Consider the following 25,430-nt stretch of genomic DNA (forward strand, 5'->3'; position numbering starts at 1 on the left):
TGGCACAGTGGATGGCTCTTGATTGTCCTGTCACACCTTTGCTGACAAGTACTTAAATTGAGCGAGTTCATCCCATAAAATTTAAGGAAGAAGTGAAAGGACAGAAAAATGAAAAGCAATGTATTTTTCTTTTAGCACCTCTCTTTTTCTCATTTTCTCCTGAGGTGTCAGCACCTTAAATAAAAGGCCTTTTACTGCCTCACTGTTGTCTGCATCCAGCCACAAATAGCAATGCTGGTGCAAATAGACCAAGGTCTCAGCTTGCCAGCTCTGCCCTCAAGGTTGTCACCTCTGTGCAGAGCCCTTCGTTCTCCTTCCTCTCTCATTTGTCCTTTGCTGTCACATTTGCTCCTGCCAGCTCAGAAAATGCCCTCTGCTTGCAGAGATCCAAGGAGGTTGAGGGCAAACTCAGTTCCCAAGGTCTGCAGCTCAGCTTCCATCTACCAAGAGAATGTCCAGGAGGAGCCATGTTACTGATTTCCAGTTCCTCATGAGTCATTTCCAAATTTGCAAACCACAGTGAGAGCTGACAGTGTTGCTGTGTCCTGGCTCCCTCTTGCAGCCCCAGGAGGGCTGGCTGGAAAGGGATCTCCTACAAATTCTGCATCCTGGGGAGCCCACATCAAGCTGTGTGAGGGCATTGGAGATCAGAAGCCAGCAGCTCCAGACAGAGGAGATGGGGAGGATGGAACGGGGTGCTGAGTGGAACCTCCAGCCAGGCAGAGCACTGGGCTGGCAGATGACTCCCAACATGTAGCAAACACTTTTTTCCTTAAAGGTGACTGCATTTTTGCATTTCCTGATTGAGCCCAGATGGGATTGCAGCAGAACTAACACTGGCAGTGTGTGATGCAGGATGTGAATTACAGGGCAGCTGGCCAGAGAGCTTATTCCCTTTGACCTCTTGTTCCTCTTTACACACCACAAAACTTGTGTCTCTTTGATCAGCGTGGTGGGAGCCCCTGGGACCTGCCTCATTCCTCCTAAAACTGGCTGCATTCATCATCTGGGATGCACTTCTCTACTGGAGCACAGTCATAGGCAAGTACAGCCCAGACAGGAGGGTCACACAGCAGGAATGGGAAAAGGACAAGATATTTACAGGCTGTCATACCATCAGGGGTGGGATATTGTGCTCCAACTTCCCATTTTATTCTTTCTTTATGGATCCAGGAAAGTTTTATGTTTTTAAAGACTCCTATTTATTATCTCTTTGCCCATTTTGCTAAAAAATGTACTTGGGTGTAGCTGTATTTCTATTATATTTGTAGTAGTGGTACTGAATTATTGAGGTAAATGCAAACTTGCTTATTAAAACAAAAGAGGATTTTAATTATTTGGAGGAATACAAACTAGGAAGGCACTGGGCCAGCACAAAAAGGCAGTGACCAGTAGCCTCTTCTGAGTCCAAACCAAGTCCAGGCACCTCTCTCTGCCTTGGCCCTGTCCCACACAGCAATTTGCACATGCACATAAGCATGTATCACACCATCCCCTCATTGATTTAATGGCACATAGTATACTTCAGAGGCTGGATTTCTTCTACTACCATTTGGCAGAGCATACCAAAGTGGCCAAAAATTCATCTGTGATGCTCAGAAAAAAAAATTCCAGGCCAGAATGAACATAAAATAAAAGAGTAGAGCTGATAAAAACAGTGAGGTTGGCTGAGGATATTTTTGATGTACCCAGAGAAGAAGCAGTCATGTTTCCATCAGGTGTGCAATGTACCCATAAAATGTTCCACCTATATTTTTGTGCATTTGCAGATGGAAAAAATCACTTCTATTCCTCAGCAGTTATTTTACCAGTGAGACAAATGATGATCTGTTGTTGGACTAGAGAGTACAGATCACAGCTAGGGACAGGAATTGTTTTGATACATGTTCAAGTGGCTTCATGCAGGTGTAACAGACCTAAATATAAACTGGCACAGCTTATAGGCAAGAACAGCTTGAAAATCAACCCACCTGCACTTCATGAATGCATTTCCATTTACTCCCCTGAGCTGAGGATCAAGCCCCATATCTCTTAAATACAGATGGCTCAGAACAAATCTGTGATTTTGCTTTGCTCAGTGCAACATCAGGAGCCACTCACTACATGTTGAGAAGAAAGTGATGGCTTCCCAGTCCTATGCAAGCCCACTCAGGATGTCACCTGGAAGCATCTGACATACCCAAGGTGTTGGATCACTGTCACAGAGTTCACCTGGCTTGTGCAGGGACTGGTGTTTGCCACAGGAGCCCAGCAATGTTGTCTTTTCTAAGAGGTCTCCCTGCCCACAAGGGGAAGCTTCTGCAACCAATTCTGGTCCTGACTGTGCCATTTTGTGGTAACCAGGTCCTATAAAATGGCCAGACACTAGAAGAGAACCTTGTAATTGAAATTTTTTGAGCTCTTTAAACCTTTTTAGAAAATAATGGGGAAAAGTCTATGAAAACAATCTGATCCAGAATTATCCATCACTCACTGTGAGATTCAAACCTAATTTGATTGCTGTTACTGTATGTATTTTTATTGTTCTCCATTTGCTTAATGAATGTTGCAGTTGTAGTAATAAGATTATTGGTAATATGAAACAGATTTGCAGAATGATGAGAAGATAATAAGATGATACCTTGAGGGTGATTTCTGTTTAAGACACAGTAACTATGTTATGGAGTAAATAAACTTGGCAAGAGAAGATACCAATGGCTATTAACCTAAGATACAATTATTCCCAAATTACCAGGATACACATTTCGTTACAGTGACATTACCTGTGACTGATTCTTGGTCCAGGCTCTCCCATCCACTCTTGAGGCTGTAGGACAAAGCCTTGCCCAGGGTGTGGATGGACAAGCAGCCATGGTTCCTCACAGCCAGGATGTGGTGGCTGAGGTGGGACCCAGCAGACCCTTCACGAACACCTTGGGTTGGGAATGGTGAGGTCCAAGTGATCAAACTGTGCCTGGCTTTTGAGAGCTGGGCCTTACATCCTGCCTAGCTCCCATTACTGCTGTGTGATGGCCACAAAAGCCTGACAGGGAGGCTTGGCCATCAAAGTTCTTACCTTAAAGCCACACATTCCTTTCTAATTAGATGTTTAGTGACATTTCAGGATCAGTATTAGTGCAAGGAATCTGCTGCCTGGATCTGCAAGGCTGACTGGGGACAAAGCATTCACATATCCATGAACCTGCAGATCCTGAGGCTGCCCAGCTGTTCTGGCTGAAACAACAGGCTCACCATCCCCTTCCTCCCTCCCTCCCTTCTTGGATCTAGGCATGTTCACACAACCAACTGTGCTCCAGGTGCCAAACTCCACTAAGTACACAGCTGCTTGTGTCCCACTCTTTTAGGAAGGTGATGGGAGCAACAGTGCACACACACAAGCAGATGCACAGCTCTGCAGCTTGTTCTCCACCATCAAGATGAACCAGCTAAATCTCTTGCTTGTTTTGGTACACTTAGTGAATTTTGCCAGCTTCCTTAGTGCCTTTAAAGGTTTGTGTAATATTTTCCTGGCTCTTCACTTAAATTTTTCAGTCTCTTAAGGACTATCATGGATCCATTTTGGTCCTAACTAATGAGAGTTTCTACAGAATTTTAATAGCAATTCTGCTAATAACATTCATTTTCTCTATAGTCTCTCTCTGTCATATTTCTGGCAATCTCAGTCTGTTTTCTGTTCAAGGTTGGGCAAACCTTTGGATATTCCTTTGGAGAGTAGGTTTGTTGTTTTTCAAAGTCATATCATTACACACAATGTAATTCTAAGCTGTACCTACTGCATTTTCACAGAGGTAGCTGGGAGTAGCTCTAGGCCCCCAAAATGCCTACCAGCTGTGTATTTAACTGCAAGCAGAAATTCCCAGGATGAAGTGGTTTGGCAACCTCAGTAGTGTGACATGCCCAATTTCAGCAGACACAGTTTTCTGTGAAAAAAACCCAAAATCTCTTTATTTACTAGAACACACCAATATCACGTTTCATTGGCATCTGTAGCACAGAAGTCATTGTTTTGCAGCTTTGAGCAAAGCTTTGCAGGACCATTAAAAGTGTCCTTGGAGAAATGAATGCATAGCTTAACTCTTGTGCTGTGAACCATTGGAACTGAGTGCCCTAATAAACTCCTTCAGTTTCTCAGAGTCTGTATTAATATTGACACTGCACATCCATTAAACATCAGCAAGCAGCAGTGCTCCAGGTGGTAGCTGCAAGCAGCCAGATTAGGGGCAAATGTTAGCAGCCTTCCCAATGAATCTTCACATATTTTCCTCATCTATGTGGACAGGCTCTCCCTCATCATCTCACCCATGACATACTCATTGCAGTTTTTATGTTATGTTATTTATTCCAGCATTATTTGCATTATCTAGAGTTTTCTGTTTTGTTTGCTTAGCTTTGTCCCAGAAGAAACTGTGATTTGTTCCTACAAAAATTAATGTGAAGGGTCTGACATCATCCATTCAGTGACGCCACCAACATCCCCTCTTTGCCTCTGGTTTAAGAGTACCTTTCCTAAAGATAAGAATTGCAGGGAGCTCATAGCACAATGCTAAGGGAGTTGAGATATTTTCTGGGTCAATATTACAAATTATGCCTTTTCCAGTATATTGCCCATTTATTTTCCAGTTTTTTCACATACTTCTTTGTGCTTAATAAGCTTATCACTGTCCATTCTGTTTCCATATTTACTTTCTGCTATGTGTGACTCTCCTACAAGTATCTTCCAAAAGTATTTCTGGCAACACATATGCTTCTGTATAACAGTTAAAAAATAAATGTCTTATTTATTTCCAGTTAGATAATTTCATCTTTGGCTGCTATGCTGTACATTTCCACTATGTATAATTTTCATCTAAGCATGTAGTGCTGTCCTTGTTTTCATTACCCATCCTATATATTCCTTCTGTTAGTATGCACATGTTTTTGTGAAGCAAAGTCAAGTCTGGTGTTCCTTGCCTCTTTCATCATGGAATGGACATTATCCCAATTTATGCTGCTTGCATAAGTCCATACACTGTTCTACATGTGTGACATCTTGAGTCTTCTGTTTCTTGTGACCTGGGTTCCTCCATGTATGTGTAATGGCAGAGCCCTGCCCATCCTCTGCAAGATTCACTCTGTGAAGTGATTGCTGTTTCTTGGCAAAGCTTATCATCTCTGTTAATTCTTAATTGTAAATCTCCTGTTAGAGGTTTAACACTTCATTCTCTCACTTATGGTGTTTCCTTAATTTACTTTACTCCAGGTACCTTATAGTATTCGGTATTTAAATTACTCTTCCCATCTGTTCTTAGCAGGGGAAAGCAAGAAAACCAAGCAAAGATGTCATATAAATGAGTCAGTAATGCCTGTGCATTTGGAGAGCGTGGATAACAAGTATTGGCTCGTTACTGTGGTTCAAACCACTTTCATTTAATGTAAAATACATGGCTGTTCTAACCGAGCCTAGTCAAGTCCCAGAGTCGCACACTGCCCTCAGCAACATCTTATCAGAGATCCTTAAAGCAGCATATGAAGTGAAAAGAATGTCTAAACAGCTTGAGAAGCAAAGCCAGTCTTTGAACTGATACCAGATCACAATGTGATAGGAATTCAAAGAATATGCACTGTATGCAGGGAAAGAAACAACATGGGATTTAAAAGCAGTGCCTGTGTCAGTCATAATTAGCATGTCAATTAACAACACAAAAACAACAAAACCAGTTCATAAAACCATATCACTTAGCAACTTTCTGGAAGATAAATGCAATGTGAAACTGTTCAAAACCAAGCTAGCCACAGAGATTGTTGAAGTACATTTGCTGAAAATGCAACAGAGTTTGTAAAGAAAATGTTTGGAAGAACTCTCTAATGTTTTCTCTAATGCTAAGGAACCAGTATATATGACAGGGTCTGTAACTCCAACAACTGTTTTCTCACAGGAAAAGTGATTACCTTCAAATAGTTGAAAGCTATGAGAAAGTAAAATATCAGATTTTATTCTGATTTAACTGATTTTACTGAGAGAAAAGAAAACAAAATACAATTACTTGAAGACATTAAGACTTTCTGCTTCACAGACTGATGAAGTGGCCAGTTACAATTTGTGAGCAAAGATCCTTGTCAGTTTAAGATGCAGAATGTATCTTTTGGCAGGGACTGAACTAGACCAATTTATAGTAACTCAGTGGGATTATATTTTTTCTAAGTGGTCCTATTTTGCACTCCAGCATCCAAGACAAATTAATATTCTACCTTCTACAGCAGCAAAGGTATTTGGTTGGTGAAAAGGAATGGGAGTGGTTCATCATTACAGTGATGGATTTTCTCAGCCTGCCTTTGCCTGCAACTGCTTCTGTTGATCCCCAAACTCCATCAAAGGACAAGGATAAAACAAGTCACTGTCACAGAGCATTGCCACTGACTTTGGAAGGAGTGAAACTTTGAGCAAACACAGTAATGTGCCGAGTATTTGATCTAAGATGTCAGCCAGATGTGTTCAGTGGGCCATGGTGATGCACACAATTGAGTCAAAGGAAAATGAAAATAGAAGCATTTAATAGAAAACCAACAGGGAATCTCTTTCCTTCAAACTATGGCTGTTGCTCTTTGATTACAATTGCTCAAGGCCCCACTCCATCTGGTCCATAGATTAGGATGTCACTGCCTCAGTGAAAAATGAACCATTGCTGCAGATATATTAGTAGTTTTCAGAAGCTCTTCTGAATACGAGATCATCTGGCCATGAGATATAACCAGGATGGTATATAGCAGCATCTGGAGTTTTGGGTAGGCAGTATCTCAGAGTGAATATAGAGAAGTACATGTAATATTTGTGGATGCACTGAAATCAAGAAACACTGGAAAAGCCGCAACTTCCTACTCTCTCTCATCCAGCTATACAGGGATAAAAGGAGAGAACGTGACTTATTTCTTTTGTTAAACAATGAGCATTAATCTCTGCCAAAAAGCAAAATGCCTGAGTGAGGAGTCTCGTGGGTTACATCCCTCACTCAGACTCAGTGCAGAAGTGACAATACCTGCCTGCAGATGTAAGGCAGGAGAGGTTTGGTGCTGCCAGCCTGCTGGGTGGAAGCTACATCCCTTCCAAGTAGGTGCTGCTTAGACAGGAATGCACATCCTGCAGGCAGGTCAGGCTCTCTCCTTCTCTCTCCTTCCTGCTATCCTACAATTTTCTATGCTGAGTCCTCTAATATGTAGCAGTACCAAAGTAACAGCATGAGCTTAGAGAGGAGTGACCTTAGCCTCAGTCAGCAGAACTTTCTTGAGGGTAGGAACCTGTACCAGCAACAAAATGGATGTCTTTGATGTAGCTCTCACTGAGACCTTCCCTGAGAAGCAGAGTGTAGAATCAGCACAAGAGCTGCTAGACATTTCTGTGCAGGGGCTTGTGCTGCTAGGGGGATGGAGAGATCCCAGTCCCAGGGCACTGGCCTTGCTCCTCCATTTGGAGCAGACCCAGAGGAGATCTAACTACACTCAAAGCTTAGGGTCCAGGCCTGCTCACGCTGATGCCTCAGTGGCACCTGCATTTACTGAATCCAAATGGTTTGGGAGTGAGTGTAGAGCCTTCTGAGACATGTCTCTGCTAAAGGAACAAGTTCCTGACAAGATTGCCACAGAGCAACTTAATGGGTTTCTGCTGCTGTTCAAAAGCTGTGAATATCTCTATTCATTCCCTTGGAAAAAAGGTTAATAAACTCAGAGAATTAGGTAATATTTCTGTGTAATAGCTTGGATGTGGGAAGAGGGGGCAGGGTGCAAAGGTCATGGGTTTTGCCATATAAGTACGCTAGGCACGCTCCTGAATTTCCTTCTAGGGAGGGTGAAGCTCAGGTCACATTCTGCTTACAGAAGAGCCAAGGAAGAGCAAGGAGGGGGAAGAAGGGAGGGATTATTCCTGTGTAGAGTTTCTCTGAGTTACCCAACCAAAAACCCTGCCAATGTGATTCAGTTCTTTCTCCAAACCAGTGGAGCAGGCACTGACTGCAGACATGACTGCCCCAGGGAATCACACCTCCAGGCAGAGCTGGAAACAAGGGCAAGAGAATCCATCATGAACTTTCTCTGCTCTCACAGGCAGGAACTTTCTCTGATTGGCTTCAGTGGCTGCAGTGCTCCTCTCTCTTACATAAATCATTGGCTGGGGTAGAATGGAGTGGGACCTGGGACACACTGTGGAGGAGGAGATTCAGGCCCTGGACACAAAACCAGAAGAACAGAAGCAGAGAGACACAGACTGGGAAGAGAATTCAGCTAGCCCAGGGACCCTCCTGGGCAGGAAGGGAAAGAGCTCTGTCTGCAGCCAAGCCTAAAGCCTATGCCTGTGGTTGTGGTTAAGAAAAGATGGAGGTGGATGTGCCTGAAAGGCAGGAGCTCCCATCCCACGGCCTGATCTGGAGAGGTATCCAGTTAGTGCATCTCACATCCACGAAGGAAAAGGGCTCTCCCTCAGCTTAAACCATGCTTGGTGTTCAGGTGTTGTAGAATGAAAACAAAGCAAACTGTAATCTCTCTTGCTGGGTCAGAGACATGGAAATATTTAGATTCCATTTCTCTCCTCATCAGCTGCACAAAAGCCTGAAGGTTGTGTGAGGATTCTCTTCCCTGTCACTCTGGCCACAGGGATATTAATCATGTGAAAAACAGGGACGTGGGCAGACTGGAACAGACAAGGCTGCCTCGGTCTGGCAGGAACACGGACCTGCAGCGCTGCAGTAAACACACAGCTCCTGCAGAGCACTCCATTTGGTCTCTTTGCAACACGAGCAGCTATTTGCATTTTACTTGTAAGAAAGCAGCTGAAGAGACAGAATTGCCATGATGGCACGGGATGTGCTGACAGCACTGCAGTTCCATACCCCCAGAGCATTGATAAATGAGTCTCAAATGCCAGAGTACCCAGCAAGCTGAGGGGTCCCAATTCTCCATTGCTGTAAGGATGACAGAAGGACTACAGTGGACTGGGGAGGTCCCTTTTTTATGCAAACATAGGCACAGATTGTGCTGGACAGAAATGGAGACTAAATGATTTTCTGTCCTTATCAATTGTAGGGCATTGCCAAGCAGTAGACAGAAAACCTCTCTACTGTCTCTTTTGCATTGTGAGGCTGAGCACTGAGATGACTGAGGATGTGACTTTTCCAAAGTAACAAATAAGCATGTGCCTGAAGCATGATCATGTATCTTCTCCTGCTAGCAGGCTTGGAACTGATGGTAGAGACAGAATGATAAAAAATTACTCCTCATACAAGGGTCAGACATGAGTAACTAGGATGAGGTGTTCACCTGTCTTCGTACACAACTTGTGAGATAATTTTAGGTCACACTTCTCCAGTCAAGTTTTAAGAGTTACAGAGCAGCTTTTTGAATTAGTCTGTTTTTTACAAAAAGCACCTAGCAATCATAAGAAAACAAAATCACACATTCCAGCCTCCTCTGAACAGTGTTATGAAAAAGAGAGCAGGAATTTTACATGGCCTAAAAAATAACTACAGCACATAATCTAGAGGATGCTCAAGATCAGTCCTTTATCCTCTCATTTTCCATTGCACACACTCTAATACCTGCTTCTATTGATCTGACATGCAGAAAACTAGGACAGCTAAAAGAGAATTACCTGGTACATGCTGCAGCATGGCAGGTGTGATCTACCTTGAGGGTGATCAGACAGCCACAGCCAAAAACTAGGACATATGTGTTTGCCAGGAGGGATTTCAGAATGGCCACTGCATTCTAAGTAATGCAAAGTAAAAAGAGAAGTGCACAATCTGTGATTGCTGTCTGCACTGTCTCTTTCTTCTAAGAGCAACTCTCTTGCCCCACATCAAAAATCAGCAACCCAAAATCTCACATAGTGTCACACAGTCCCAGCAGGGAGCTGGGATGGGACCTCTGGATCTCACCCTGTCCAACCACCCTGCCCAAAGCAGGGTCAAGTCCCTCTGCTAGGGATGCTGAAGACAACTAGCAAGTGAGGTAAAATTTCTCATTTATGCTAACTCTGATGTGTTTTCATGGTTATGAACACAGGAAAATTGCCATTCAGCCATCTTAGAGATGCTCAGGTCTTTCATACATTTAAGCATTTTTTCTGACTGCTCTGAACATGTATTTGAATACTAAAGAGGGTTTATTTTAAAAATTCAAGCTTGTTTTGGAAACATCATTAATGAACGTAACTGTACTCTGTAGACTTGGTTGCAAAATAGGAAGTTATAGATGTTTGTAAATTATTTGTGGCACCACATGAGAATTATGAATTTGAAAAGCATTTATCAGCACACAATCTTTTCATAAGTGAAGTAAAGGATGAGAGTACTAATATCTGAGGCTATCATTGCTGTTAGCAGTTGGCCATACCACCTGAATTCTCTAAAAATGTAGGACAAACACCAAAAGAAAGAAAAGTAGGACATTTAATCACTCTGCACCACCTGGAACATTCAGCCCTGCATCAAGTACACATACTCAGCACACTGGGATGCAGTGCACAGATGAACCTGGAATATTTAAGTGGGAAGCAATGGCTACTATATGAGGCTATGCCTGAAATATTCATCAGGAGAAGATAATTTAATGTTTTCTTATTTAAAGGAAAAAAAATCCCAGATCTTCTGCTCTGCAAAATAAAGGGAAAAGAAAACCCAAAACATAGTATGGATATTAATCCCTAGGGTTTAATCAGCTTTTCTTATCACTAACAGCAGAGTGTCTTCTGGACCATCTTCTGCATCAAGATGATTTTTGCAGAACAGACTTTTGCACACCCAGAATCCCAAATTTAGCCTTAAGCAGCCACCTTATGTTACAACTCATATCCCATCCTGACATTCTTAAGAGAAGGATTTGGAGAAGCTTAAAAAAAAAAAAGAAAAAAAAAGAAAAAGCCATTTTATTGACTTTGATGTTTTCGAATTGCTAAAATGGCATTTTGTAAGAGGGAATAACTCAGCACCTTTATGAAATCTCTGTGGCTGTTCACTGTCTCTCATGTGTCTTGAGAAACTTTGGGGAAAAGTGCAGGGAGCCCCAGGACAAGTGGGAAGGGGGCAGCCACCAGGACAGTGATTGGGAAGGAATCAATTTGTGCTATTTGTAAAAAGAACATTAGAAAGGGATTGTTTAGGGTGTCAGGATCAGGTATTGCACCAGGGGCTCATCACACTGCAGCCCTTGCTCAACCACAAAGTGTGTTTCCTAGGAGACTCAGGAACTCCTCTAATTTGCATTTTATGCCAAAGGGGGAACAATTGTCCAAATGTTCTTTTGGTAAGTGGAAAAGATGAGCAGGTGCATTTTATTGAACTGCAATTGGTGAACATGGGTGTGGGTATGTGAATTCCCGGTCTGTGTTATTTTCTTAGCTGCCTTTGCCCATTTCCTTCAAACACCTTGTACAGGGTTGAGAGAGGCCAGGAAGAATGAGACATGAGCAGAAATTTGGCTTGTTGTGGTATTTGCAGGGCTCTCCAGACAGAGGAGGAATTGAGAATCTGACTCCATGTTCTTAGAAGGCTAATTTATTATTTTATGATACTATATTATATTAAAGAATACTCTACTAAACTATACTAAAGAATAGAGAAAGGATACTTACAGAAGGCTTAACAAGATACTAATTAAAAACCCATGACTTTCTCCTCAGAGTCCGACACAGCCTGGCCATGATTGGTCATTAAGTCAAAACAATTCACCTGTTGGATAAACAATCTCCAGCCACATTCCAAAGCAGCAAAACACAGGAGAAGCAAATGAGATTACATTGTTTTCCTTTTTCTCTGAGGCTTCTCTGCTTCCCAGGAGAAGAAATCCTGGTGAGGGAATTTTCCAGAAAATATGACAGTGACAGCTTGTGTCCACTGAGGAGTTTTATACATTTTCTCTGTGTAATAATATTCATTGCTTTAACCCAGTTTAAGACTCTGTACTGACTGGGTGCAGCAAAATAGAAGGGCTACCAAGGACCAGGTGAGTTCTCTGGCTTGCTCAGGTCCTGCTGCTGAGGAGCCAGCTCCTCAAGAACACAATGAATGTGGCCAGGCTGGCAGAGAAGCTGTGGGAGAGTCTGCTTCATATCCTTGCCCCTGCCAGCCTGGTAATGATGGGCTGCTCTGGGGTGCTGCAGGCTGCTCCTCCCTGGGAGCTGGGGGGCAGAACCTCAGGGATTGCTTGAGCTCATTTGGGGTTACTCAAACAGGAAAGCACAGTCAGCACAGACACTGCCTTTGGACTTTGCTGTTCAGAACATCCAACCAGGACTGCAGGAATACCATCCAGGACAGCTGGACATGGGTGGACCCATCACACACAGGTCAAGGTCTCCTGGACAGCTGGACATTTAATGTTTTCTTATTTAAAGGAAAAAAATCCCAGATCTTCTGCTCTGCAAAATAAAGGGAAAAGAAAACCCAAAACATAGTATGGATATTAATCCCTGGACATGGTGGACCTATCACACACAGGTCAAGGTCTCCAAAGCCCCAGAGATTTGCACTTCTCAACTGGAGAAAAGGATTGGAGACCTTGGCTATCAATAGCCACAGACAAGGACCTCTAGGGATTAATTGGTGAATATGAACTGTCATTGTCTGCTTTATTCTCTGTATTTATTTGCCACACCTGGTGCAGGGCCCTGAGGTGGAAAAGTCAGGAAGGATGCTTCAACTGTTCTAGATGTTATAAGAGGTTATGTTAATAATAACTAGGGTTTGTGAAAGACAAATTGAGAAATAAGAAGAGGAGGGATTGAGAGGAAAGCTCATGTCTTGACCATCAATTCCATGGGTGAAGGTGTGGGTCTTAATGTCCCTCCTGACCTTTTTGCAGCAGGTTTGTTGCAGAGCCCAGACAGCTTGGCTCCTGAAACAGAGATGGGTTTGCACAAGATTGAGCTTCAGAACTTTGGGGTAAAATGAGAGGTTCAAGGGGGGATATGTTGCATGTGGTTTGGGAAGGCTGTACCTTCCTAGCACCCCGGCCAGTGGGGAAAGGAAGAGGGCAACGTGCAGGCCAGGAGTTCGGGGTAAAAGGAGGCTGCACCCTCCAAAGCCTCAAGAGAGAAAACCCCACAGGCATGCCCCAGTTGATTCTCCCCCTTTATTCCAATAAAGTTGCAGGACTCCTCTGTCTTCTTTTGGACAAAAATTTCTGGCATTTGTGGCTTTTCCTGACAAAAGTTTCACTGAAATCCAAAAGGAATACATGTACTGGCTTCCCTTGATCAGCTGGGTGGGTTATCTTGTGAAAAATAGTTAATACTAGTTAGAACCTCATGCTGGGAGAGGCTACCAGCACTAGTTTGTCCCAAAGCTTTTTTCCATGCTGAGGTCAGATCTTGCCCCTTGTTTATGTTTCCACCTTCCCCTGGCAGGATGTTCCTGCTGTTCATGGCTGCATGGCATCCTTGTGATGTTGGTGTTTTCCATGCATGACTGCAGACATTTCTCCAGGTTCTTATGGCCATTTTGATGGTTAGGTTTAAACAGCAAACCCCCTGTGATAAACACCAATCACTTGTTTTTAAAATTTTAGAAGTTTAATAGTAATGAAATGGTTATAAAAATAGTAATACATATAGAGTAATAATAATTTGGACAATTTGCATTAGGACAATATGAGACAATAAAGACAAAGAGTTACAGACAGTCTGGGTACCTTTTTCTGGGCAACAGAAGCCCGAAAAAGGACCCACGTTAACAAAGGATTAACCCTTAAAAACAATAGCCTGTTGCATATTCATACACTTCATACATGATGCATAAATTCCATTCAAACACAAGATTCTGTCTGGTCAACTTCTTCCTCTGAATCCTGACAGCACCTCGAGGCAGGAAGAAGTTCGTTTCTTCTGATAAGAGAGCAATAAATTCTTTTTCTCTGAAAGATTTAGGTGTCCTGTGGCTGCTATCTTGCTGCGAGTCCTTTCTTTAAAAAAGAGTATCTTACATAGCGTAGTTTCTATTTTAATAATTTTTATAACCTAAAAGATATTTAACACAGTACTTAAGAGAATTAATACAGCACTACTTTTTAACACAACACATATAATATTCATTTTAATATTTGCGAAAAGCCAATCATAAAATACATGCATTATTCACACCCCCCCTACCTCCTGGACAACATTTCTTCTAACTGCATTTTATGGAATATTTGGAATGGAATATTTTCGGTTTGTTGTTTGTTTGTCATTTTGTTTTACTTGTGAGTTTTGATTTTCTTTGGGTTTGTTGTTGTTGTGTTTTGGTTGGTTGGTTTGGGTTTGGTGGTTCTGGCAAGTTTGGGGTTTTCTTGGGTTTTGTTTTTTTTCTTGGGGCAACACCATGGATATTTTTATCGATGTGGAAAAAAGACCTATTCATTTCTGTCCTTCGCCACGCTCCATCTCCATCTGCCCGTGCTCCCGGCAGCGTCAGCGCCGGCAGCCAAGAGCCTATGGCTACAAGTTCTCTCGGGGGCTGGAGCGGGGCAGCGAGCGCCGGGACTCTGGGAAGAGTGAAAACTCTTTTCCTTGGGATTCGCGGGATTTTTAATTTGTTTTTTTTGTTTGTTTGTTTCCGTGACGCCGGGCCGGCTGCGTACGCGGAACGCCGGGGCCGCGGGAGCCGTTTCCAGCCGAGCCGGGCCGGGCACGGCAGCGGCCCCCGGCGCGGCGGGGCACCATGGCGAAAGTGCTGGCGGCCCTCAGGCACCACTGGAAGAAATCCACGTTCGGAGCCTGCCTGCTGGGCTGGGGCGGACACTGGCTCTATGGGAAGCACTGGTAATGCCGGCTGGGGCCGGGCCGGGCCGGGCTGGGTCAGGCGGGGAGGCGGGAGGGAGAGATGGAGGGAGGGGGAGCGCCTAAAATGGGGTCGGCTCTCGTAGGGCCCCGGTAGGCGGAGGGGATGGATCTCCCTCCCGGATGGGTGAGCAGGAGGGGATGGATCTCCCTCCCGGATGAATGAGCAGCAGGGGATGGATCTCCCTCCCGGATGGGTGAGCAGGAGGGGATGGATCTCCCTCCCGGATGAATGAGCAGCAGGGGATGGATCTCCCTCCCGCTCAGCAGCGGGGCCGTGGGAGGCTCAATGCCTTTTCTGCCTTCCCACGCCGGCCGCGTTGCAGGGCTGGGGCGGGTTCAGGCGGGAGGTTTAAACAGAGGGGATGTGGGGATGTCTGGCTGGCATGAGCGGTGTTGGGGCCTCTTGGGGAGGAGAGGTTTTCTGTCTTCTAACCTAGAACAGAATGTCGTGAGCCACACGTGTGCCTTCAGCTGGCTTTGAGCCTGTGCTACAGGGATTACTGGAGCCAGGCCTGCAGGGTGTGCTGAGCGTGGCCCATGCCAGCATGGTGTCCTGTGCCTGTGGGCTTTCCCTCCTCCTGTTTGCTGTAGTCCCTGGCTACAGGGTACAAAAAGAGTCCCTGGATCTTTCTGAGCCCTGGCACCGACAGCCTTGAGCTGTCCCCACCCCCGGTGCTGTCTTTGCTGCTTTCACCCACCCGGCTTGGAAGAAGCCTGGCAGCTGCTCCTCCCTAAGTTATACCTGGTGGTGTTATTGGCACTGCTTACCGGGGGAGTAAATGTCCCTTCCAGTAAGTAAAATCCTCATTTGTGTTTTTTAAAAAGCTGAGTTTATCTTTTAATCCTTGTCCTTGGGGATTATGGGTAATGCGTTTGACTGAAAAGCAGGTGTAGCCAAATTATTTTTAAAAGCTTTTACTTTTGGTTCTGCTGCTTATTGTCACTGTCTTAATGATTTTTAATTATTTACTCAGGTTTTTAACAGTGCTCTTTTCTGCTTACATTGCAATGCTGCCAAAGCCTCGATGGAAAAGTTAGGAAAATAAATCTGTTTATGTTGTTTTTATGCTCTCTTCACATCCTTTTACCTAGGGACTTTGGCATTAAATCAGCCTTTGTTTTACATAGTACATCTGCTTTAGTTGCCTGCTTCTTACCTGAAGCACTGAGGCTCAGTGTCCCCTTTGTATCTGTTGTGTCTGGGAGTTCCTGTGCCCATGTGCTGTTGGGTTCAAATGTACATTGATTTCTTGTGTGGTAGTGGTGAAATTGTGTTTGGATCACTGAGAATGTGGAGCGTGCCACAGGTGGTGTGGTAGGGAATAAGGAGAAAAATATGAAAGGCAAACAACCAAAAAGGGAATCTTTGGTATCTAAATTGTGGTGTGTGGGGGTTGTTTACCCCAAGTGTAGGCATGGTGTTTTAACCCAGATGATGTACTGAGGGCAGAAAAATTTTACATATCCCATCCTCCAATCTCCCTGTTGTCTGTAAAGGAAAATACACAGCATTTCCTTAGGAGGCACTGGAAGTGCAAGGAATGAAATCCTGTGATGACAGACAGCTCAGTGAGACTTTGATGCAGGCCACAGCTACTGCTTTCAGAGTGTTAAAAACACCAATCACTTGTTTTAAAATTTTTAAAAGTTTAATAGTAATGAAATGGTTATAAAAATAGTAATACAATTAGAGTAATAATAATTTAGACAAACTGAATTAGGACAATATGAGACAATAAAGACAAAGAGTTATGGATGTCTGGGTACCTTTTTCTGGGCAACAGGAGCCCGAAAAAGGACACCCATTAACAAAAGATTAACCCTTAAAAACAATAGCCTGTTGCATTTCCATACACTTCATACATGATGCATAAATGCCATTTAAATACAAGATTCTGTCTGGTCATCATCAACTTCTCCCTCCAAATCCTAACAGTGCCTTTGAGGAAGGAAGAAGTTCATTTCTTCTGATAAGAGAGCAATAAATTCTTCTTCTCTGAAAGATTTAGGTGTCCTGTAGCTGCTATCTTGCTGCGAGTGCTTTCTTTTAAAAAGAGTATCTTACATAGCGTAGTTTCTATTTTAATAATTTTTATAACCTAAAAGTATATTTAACACAGTACTTAAGAGAATTAATACAGCATTACTTTTTAACACAACACATATAATATTCATTTTAATATTTGCGAAAAGCCAATCATAAAATACATGCATTTTTCACAAGAGTTTTAAACACTGTTTGGAAACACTGACAGCTGTTTAGCAATTTCTGAGCCATTCCTTGCAGTTGTTTTATCCAGGTTAGAGAAAAACAAGGAATGACAAGAGCCTGATGGCAAGAGTGTAAAGAAAAGTTCAAAGGTGCTCTCAACAGCCCTTTGTGATACTCTGTGAACAGTGAGGACCTTACCTTGTGGCAGGTGGACAGCAGGGAGTAGGCCAGGATGCCTCTCTGCAGCTTGTGGGGATGGCTTTTGGTGTGAGTGTTTTTTGTACATTCCCTGTTCCCAGTTTCTGTGTCTGTGTCCCAGTTGTGCTGGGGAGCCTAGGAGGTGCCTTTTGCCCCACGCACAGATGGCCACAGACAGCACTGGGAGAGGAGGAGGTTCATGAAGGATCTGTAGGGGCTGGGTTGGCCCTGAGGTTTCTTGTTATCCACATCAGAGGCTCAGCTGCTGTGCATGAGCCATACCTGACTAGACTGATATTTGCCCTTTGAGAACGCATTTAAAGTGTAGTGAGGTCTTGTGCTTTGGTTTCTGGCATCACAAGTTCCTGATGAAGGGCCTTGCTTTAGCACAGCATTGGCTCAGATTGGCCTCTGACTTCCTGGAAGTAGCTGATGTTGGTCATTTATTTGCAGCCAAAGAAAATTTTTGTTTGCCATCCTGCATCCCTCTTTCTGTCCTTGTGGGTTTTCTAAAATACTGTTCTTGCAGGAGAAGGTGATTTGCTTTTTTGACTTTTCAAGGTTCCTTCTTCTTCTGGATGCAGCAGCCATGATGCCTGCATTAAGTGGAGCTATTGTAAATAACAATCTGTCCTGCAGATAGATAAATGGCAGCTCTTCTCTAGTCAGTCTCTCCCAGCTCTCAGGGACAGAAGAGCTATGCAGTACTTCCTTAAGACTTTGGGGGATGTATGGACAGGAAGAGTGTTACCTTTTCCTGGCTTGTTCCCAGTGCCTCTTCCCTGCCTGGAAGTGGATGTGGGAGTCCCCCTTGCATACCCTGAAGTCTGTGCTGTGGAGCCTGGTGTGGATGCCCTGTGCTCCCTGGGGTGTAAAGGGAAGACGGGGCACTGCAGTGTGATGGATCATCACTGAGTTGGTCTGAAGGTTGTGGATGGCAATAACTGTAAAGGTTGCTTAGTCTTACCAGGGCTGCTTAGTCCTGGTACTTTCTTCCTGCAGTGTTTAGTTTCTGGATCAGTGTATTAGCCTTTCAGTTTGGGGGTGTTGGTTCAAATACTGACTGATTTAAAGTAAGGAGTTTTGAATGAGCAGGAAGAATTAAAGTAGGAAACCTTTTGCTTTTTCCCCCTCTGCCATGAGTTATTCAGCCCTTCTGAGCATGGGATAGTGCAGAAGGTGCCTCTTCACAGGGCTGTCAGTCAGGAGGTGGCAAAGGTTTTTCATGTTTCTAATGATAGGAATTATGTCTGGTTGAACTACTGTTAACTAGAACCTCATTGCCATTCTTGCAAAACCATAAAGCATCTTAAAATCCCTTTTATTCTTAGAAAAGAATATGCTTTAAAGATCCATTATCTTGCATTTGGGATAGCAAACACTGGTGCTATCTGAGAAGTAGCATCAGTGTAGCTACATGTGAGGTTGTCTTGATTGCATGAATTTATATATTAGGCTCATTTTAGTCTATAGCATATCATGTTGCAGGTACAAGGGACACTTAATTTAATATCCTAGATCAGAGCTTGCAGGGTATGCAGATTGTCAGATGTCTGCTCATACACAGGAACATACTTCTGCTTAACATACACAGGTGAGGGTGATTACAAATAAAGATTGTTCTTTACCATTTGATTGTTCTAAAATTTTCACCAAGTTTGGAATCCCTTCTCAACTTTATGTCCTGGGTCACCTTTCCTGAACTGAACTGCAGCTGTTCTTTGTAGCCCCCGGGGTTGCAGTGAGTTACCAGCTCTGCCAAATCAGCACAAATGAAATCTCCAGCATGATGGACATCAGATGAACTGATTGTCAGATTTAACCAGACTGTTACAGTGATGTCACTGTATAAGTGAACATCACCATGTCAGGATGGAGACTGGATATTCTGCTGAGGCTGTGGACTCATCACATACTTAGTTTTACCCTGTATATATTAAAGTATTGACATTCTCAGTAGAAAATGCTGGCAAAGCACCTGAGCCCTTGACTGCCTGCCAGTAATCCTGAGTGGTGCTGTTATCTACAATTTGAATGTTAGTCTCTGTGTGTTTGCCAGCTGATAACTCACTTTGTCACCTTTCTGCATATACTTCCTGAGTAGCTGACTTTATTTCATCCAAACTTTGTCAAAAAAACAGAGTATAAATTCTGAGTCTTAGGTAAAGCTGATGAAACCTAAGATTTGTCTTTCATGTCCTTCCAAGGCCAAGATGGAAGTAAACTGCTAATACCCAGTAAAGAGGATTCTGTGCTCTTGCTGTATTAGAAGCAGCCAAAAAAGCTCTCTGCTAAGATAAAATCTTTTTCAGGAGTTCTGATATAGCTCCTGAGGACTGATCCTGTGTGCACAGCTTTGGTCAAGTTTCTCCTCACAAAACTGTTTGATGCAGTCACTAAACTTTAAAGTTTTTAGACTTTTTCATATTTGAGTATATTTAATAGTCTTAGATTTAATGCTGATAACCCATTTTGGAATGAGATCCTGAGCTTCTTTACATTTGTAGTGTGATCACTTTTAGGGGAATTGCTTTGTTTGGATCTAAGACAGATCCTTGCTGCAGCTGAGAGCCTCAAACAGCTTCAGCTCAGCTTCACTGTCCTCTCCTTGTTGCATTCATTGCTGCCCTGAGTGACTTTCATCATGGGAACTATCATTCCACCCTGGCTTCTGCTGGCTCTGAGGCACAGAACTCAGCCTCATCTTGAGCAGCATCCATACTAAATTGTGTGCATCTTGTGCTCATGTGTAAGAGTATCAATGCCCTATTCCAGCTGAAAATGTTCAGGACAGGAGCAGTGGCCAGCTGTCCTGCCCTAGGGGTGTTGCAGAGGAATCAGAGGAGGTCATACAGATGTTGTGTTCTCAGAGCCTTGTGTGCTGGCAGCCTGGCATGGCTGGGAGTGGGGAGCTCTGCACAGTCACTCTTGTGTCCCTTCTGTGTTGGTTCCATCCTTTGGTGTGGTGCTCTGTTCTCCACAGAGTCTGTGCTGCTGTGGCTGCTGGCCTTGAGGCTGTGCTGGGAATGTTCTGGCTGTGGGTTCAGCCTAGGACAGTCTCTTTCTTCCATACCCTGCTGCCACTGTTTGTTCCTCTCCGTTTCCCAATTTTTTACTGCTTAAGCAAGTTGGCCCAGCTGTAAGCTGTGTGATGCTTAATTCTCACAGCAGGAAGACAGCCTTGAGTTTTCCAGCAGATGCAACACTGTTTGTCTGTTTGGCTTTAAGGCCAAATGCTGTAGATAAGGCCTTAGGGGAAATGTGAAGTAAAAATTGATTTTTAGTTTGCTGTGGATATGGTGCAAGTCAGAAGAAATCTCTTTGTATTCTTTAAAGCATTGGAGCAATTTCCCTCTGCCTCCACCTGCTCATGTTTGAGGATTCTTGAAAAAGCTTTGTAACTACCTAATAGTAGACAATAAAGTACAAAAAAATCAACAAAATCTTACGTTTGTTATTAAAGTCTCATCTTTTCTGGGAGCTGGTGAGCAGTCATATTTTGAGAATGAATACATACTGAGCCAGAAGGCTTTAAGAAGTTACCTTTTAGCTGGTTTTCACATTTTTCTAGTCTATTTAGTGATTGTATGACCTGCAGAGGACTTGCAGGGCCAGTTGGGGTACTTTAGGTGAGCCAGTGAGGTGAGTAAATGCAGCAGCTGTCATGCAGGAGGGAGACTGCTGTTCTGAAAAATGCATCCCTGTTAGTGCACGTGTACTGTTTTTTCTGGAGTTTGAATCTAGTTAAGTGTTGACATCATATTTTAAGGAAATGAAAAAATTCCTATTACCTGGCATCTTTAAACCAAACCTGGGACATCCTTGACAAATTCAGAGGACTTTGAAATATCCCACTTGAATTATGGGATTCAACATTATGAGTATGGCTGGGATGGTGTGGGATTCTGGGTGCTGTGCTGCTGGAGAAGTGAGACAAATCACCTGGAAATTGCTGGGTGGTAAATGATTCTTCTAGTCTCAGAATCTAGACTTTTCCTTTGACACCAAAATGGTAAGTGTCAAAGTAGGCTTCTTCTGTCTTTTTAAGTGCTTCAGTGCAGGAGAAAATCAGCATAAATGTTGACATCTAAACTGTCAAGCTTAATTTTCATGGGTAAAACTCACTGGGGTGAATCCTTGACAGTTGTTTTGAGGATCTTTGAGGTTGAGAAAGAGAATACAGTATTTTCAGCTTGTATTTGGGAAGTGTTTCTGGACTTAATTTTCAAGACAATTAACACTTCAGCATAAAGCTGGGGGCACCAGGAAAACAGCCTGGCTGACAGTGTGACAGAGCTTGACTTCTGAACAAAATAGCTTCAATGTGAAGTAAACAGATAACGTGGGTTTGGATGGGATTTGTTCAGAAGGTTAGGACAGCAATTCTCAAAGACATCAACTGTGCAGCAATCATTTGATAATGGGGGCTCCTTGATATCCCATAATATTTCAATTTTATGTATTGAAATAACAATTATTTTCTATTTGCTTTGGCCACACGTAGTCACAGAGGAAGGTGAAAATGTCCCTGTGTGAGGGCTCATGCCCTCAGTGGCACAGTGTGGACTCAGCCTGTCACACTGTCTAGATTGTCTGGAATTAGCTGTGACACTGCTGTTGCACAGCCTGGAACACCAAACTTTGCAGAGTTATTTTAGCTGGTGCATTTCCATCATATTACTGCAGTCAAACCCAAGGCTGTTGCTCCTCTAAGTGATATTGCAGGTGCTTAATACAAATTATCTACTCCTTTGGTTTTAAGGAGCAAATATGACAGCATGCCTCTGAGGAATTCTTCATCAGACATTCCAGTTACTTGTTATCCTGATGAGTTATTATTCACATATTTTCTTTTTCCGTGCTTGAACTCTTCCTTTGTCTTTTCATTATTACCAGGAATAAATCTGTGGCTTTTATAGTGTAGTTATTTTCACAGAACCCAATTTTATATCTCACCTGGAAGTCACCCTACTTCTCTTTTCATGGCACTGCAGCATCTCTTGGTGATGCCAAAAAGAGCAGCTTATGTAGTTCCAGTGACAGATAAATTCTGTAAACCAGTGGAATCAAGTAGATGGCACTTGGGTTTGGCCTTGCCTTGCCTTCTCTTCTGCCATTTCCATGGCAGGGTTTGGCCTGATGAGCCACACTTTGGGGCAGAAGTGTGCTGTTCTCCCAGCCACCTGTTTTTGTCTGGTTGGCCTTTAATCCTTTTGGTTGGTACAGTGTTTGTTTTGGTATGCTGACTGTAAGTGGGGGTTTTTGTATGTGATATTTTGAGACAAAAATATATGGTCTGGCCAGGTGCTAGGCAAGGACAAGCTGGAGGATGGAGAGTTGGAATCTAGAGGACAGGCAAGACACTGGGCACAGCAGAACAGTGCTTGGCATTTTGTCTGCAAGGTGAAATAGGGCATTTTTGGGGCTGGGGAAGGAATAGACTTTCATTCCTCACTCAATAGCTGTGTCTCCAGTGCTTGCTGTCTATATACCCTGGCCAGTGACAAGTCAGGAACATATTTCTGAACAGACCATCTGTGACATACCTAACGCTGAGCATCTCTCTTTTGATTTTACCCTTCACTTAATGCAATGAATGTTTTTCACCTCTCTGAGTTACTGTTTTGGGCCGTGCTCAGACCTGGGTGAGTGGGAGGTGCTGCATTAATGTGTATTTGGCTTGCAGACTGATGGAAAGGGCAGTTCACAGTTGTAATGCACAAAGTCCTCTCTAGAACCCTTCTGCACTGCCAGAATGGTAAGTATCTTTAGTGCAAACACCAGGCAGCAAGAGCACTGGAAAAACCCACACCTGAGCTCTGGGGCACAGTTTTGTAGTAATTTAATAAATAAATCACAGTTACACAGTGTGCCAGAGCTTACATAATCTCAGCACACTTGGCCTCCTGGTCTTTGTTTTCTGCTTTTGTTTTTTGTAGAAAGAATGTTTGTGTGCACATGCAGAAAAAAAGAATATGCATATGTGCATCAATGGGGGTGTTTTATCCTTAAAATGTTTTAGGTTTTTTTCTGTTCCAGTGTTGTCAAACCGTGTGTAAAAAGGGTACATACCTACATTTAAAAAAAATGAGCAAATTGTTTTAAACTTACACAACGTAATGTCCCCTCTCTTTTCTGTCTTACCTGATAGTGATAACCTGCTACGAAGAGCTGCATGCCAAGAAGCCCAGGTAATACTGTTTAAAGTAATAAAATTTGATTAAAATCTGCCTCTTATCTTGGTTGTGCAGGGCTCCTGAGATTTTCCCAGTGGGCCTTTCCTACGTGACAAGCCTTCTAATGATGCCATCATCTGTGTTCTTTCCCTGGATGCCCAGGGGTGCTGCCCCTTGTGTGTACTGGCTGCTGCTGCAGGGGAGGGCAGCATTATCCCTGGGGTGATCTTAATTGCTGCTGGAGTACCCAGACCTCCATTGCAGCATGTGCAATTGCTCTGTGCCTGTAAACTTCAGTCAGGGAGGTGACTTGTTGATAAGAGTGAAATCCCAGCCCCACCAGGAGGGGTGGATGCTGGGCAGAAGCAGCACAAACCACTTTGTGTCAGTGCTCAGCTGCAGAGACCCTGCCCTTGTCTGTTTGACCCTGAGTGACTTTATCAGGGATGCCAGCTGTGATGACTGACTGACCCAGCTCTTTTGGGACCCATCTCCTGGGAACTGAATGGGGACAGCCTGGTTGCTGATCAGGGACAAGAAGGCCACTGTTCAGGGGGGAGAGTTACTCTCTCAGGATACTGACTGTTGTATTTCTTAGCTTGTGTCCTGCATGGGCAAACAGCAGTCAGCAAACTCCCATACTGCAATATTCCCACAAAGAAATCTCATCCTTAATAAGCAGTCTTGTGGAGGTGTAAGTGCTGCTGCCCATGGATGACATCACTTCTGTAGGATTTTAAGAGTTTTTACCTCCCACAAATAAAGTTTATTCTAAACCTGCTTCTTCATGACAGATCTTTGACATTTTGCAGGGTGTAACACTGCTCCCATCATTGCTATGTACGGGGGCCTGAGTAGAATGGTGAAAAGTATTTTTTTCAGTGAAGAAGTGTTGTGCACCTGAATTATCCCAAATTTAGCCTGTCTGCTGTTGAAAGACTTTCACAGCAACTTGTCTTGTGCAGTGGGTCTTCATGCCAGAATAGATGTAAGGGAATTCACTGCTCATGAAAAACCAAGGAAAATCTTTCCCTGAAAATACTGCTTTCATAAACCATACTTGTAATGGTTTATGTTTATGTTTTCACTATTCATTTTTACTACATAATAATAATGTGATAGAAGTTTTTTTTCTATCACAAAAAATAACCATTAATACCTCAGTATTTGAAGCATCCTGACCAAATTAAACCAAAGTTTTTAAAAGGAGCTGATGAAGTGGTTTGTGTGTATTGTCAAAAAGGTGTAAGTGCTAAGGAAAAGACTGGTACCAGCAGATAGTTCAGTTGTAGAAATCCTGAATTTCCCATTTCTTAAATCCAGTTATTTAGAGACAGGTTCTATTCCATTATGGCTTATTCTTACAAATGAAAATACAAAAGCACTGTCAGTAGAGCTTCCTGCAATTTTAGTTGTTAAAGCCTGAGAAAATGTCCTGCAGAAGACTCTTGCATTAGAAAGGAATGAACCAGAAAGCCTAGTAATCAATTCTTGCTGCAATTTCCATTCTCACTGATGTGTCATTGCCAAATAGTGCTTGAAAACACACAGCAGCACTGCATTAAGGCATTAAGTGTCTGGTATGTTCTTCAGAATAACAACAATCTAAAATTGTTTGTAAAATGCTACTTGCTTTTATAGTGCTGTATATAAGTATCAGAAAAAATAGAGAAAAACTCACCAAAGAAAAAGTTCAGCTTGAATGAAGTGTGTGTGAAGTTCTTACCATTTCTTACATTGGATTTTTAGGTTTTTAATCCTGTTACATTATCAAATTGGTGAGGGAGCTGCCTGCCTGAGAGGGAATCCGTGACAGCAGTATTTCATGCAAAGGTTCTGCCATGTGTGTCTGAATTTAAATACATCAGTTCATGATGACAGCCTTGGTGTGGCAAATGATTATGGAAAGATTCTATAATGAAGAACCCATTTATTATATTTTTAACATTTTACACCTCTGTCTCTGGGATAAGTCAGTGTCAGCTGTGACTCAGTCTTCCTTGGCAGATCAGTCTTGCTGGTTGACCTTGTTGTTGCTGAACTCTGGGCATGTGTAAAGAGGTGC

At 43.1% G+C, this 25,430-nt stretch overlaps 1 protein-coding gene across 2 annotated transcripts in view; it reads left to right on the forward strand.

Annotated features, from left to right (window-relative positions):
* The first annotated feature begins 14,440 nt into the window (after window positions 1-14,440).
* The window catches only part of AGK (acylglycerol kinase), a 37,058-nt gene continuing 26,068 nt past the window's right edge, over window positions 14,441-25,430 (forward strand). Inside the window, exons 1-2 of one of the 2 annotated variants that reach the window (XM_036401737.1) lie at window positions 14,441-14,758; window positions 23,341-23,380. In XM_036401737.1, the coding sequence (XP_036257630.1) occupies window positions 14,658-14,758; window positions 23,341-23,380 (141 nt within the window). In that variant the 5' untranslated portion in view covers window positions 14,441-14,657. Of the gene's footprint in view, window positions 14,759-14,894; window positions 14,974-23,340; window positions 23,381-25,430 lie in introns of those variants that run through there. The other variant, XM_054515020.1, reaches the window with a different exon arrangement.

Source organism: Molothrus ater, chromosome 5 (genome assembly GCF_012460135.2).
Source record: "Molothrus ater isolate BHLD 08-10-18 breed brown headed cowbird chromosome 5, BPBGC_Mater_1.1, whole genome shotgun sequence".
NCBI classification, from domain to species: domain Eukaryota; kingdom Metazoa; phylum Chordata; class Aves; order Passeriformes; family Icteridae; genus Molothrus; species Molothrus ater.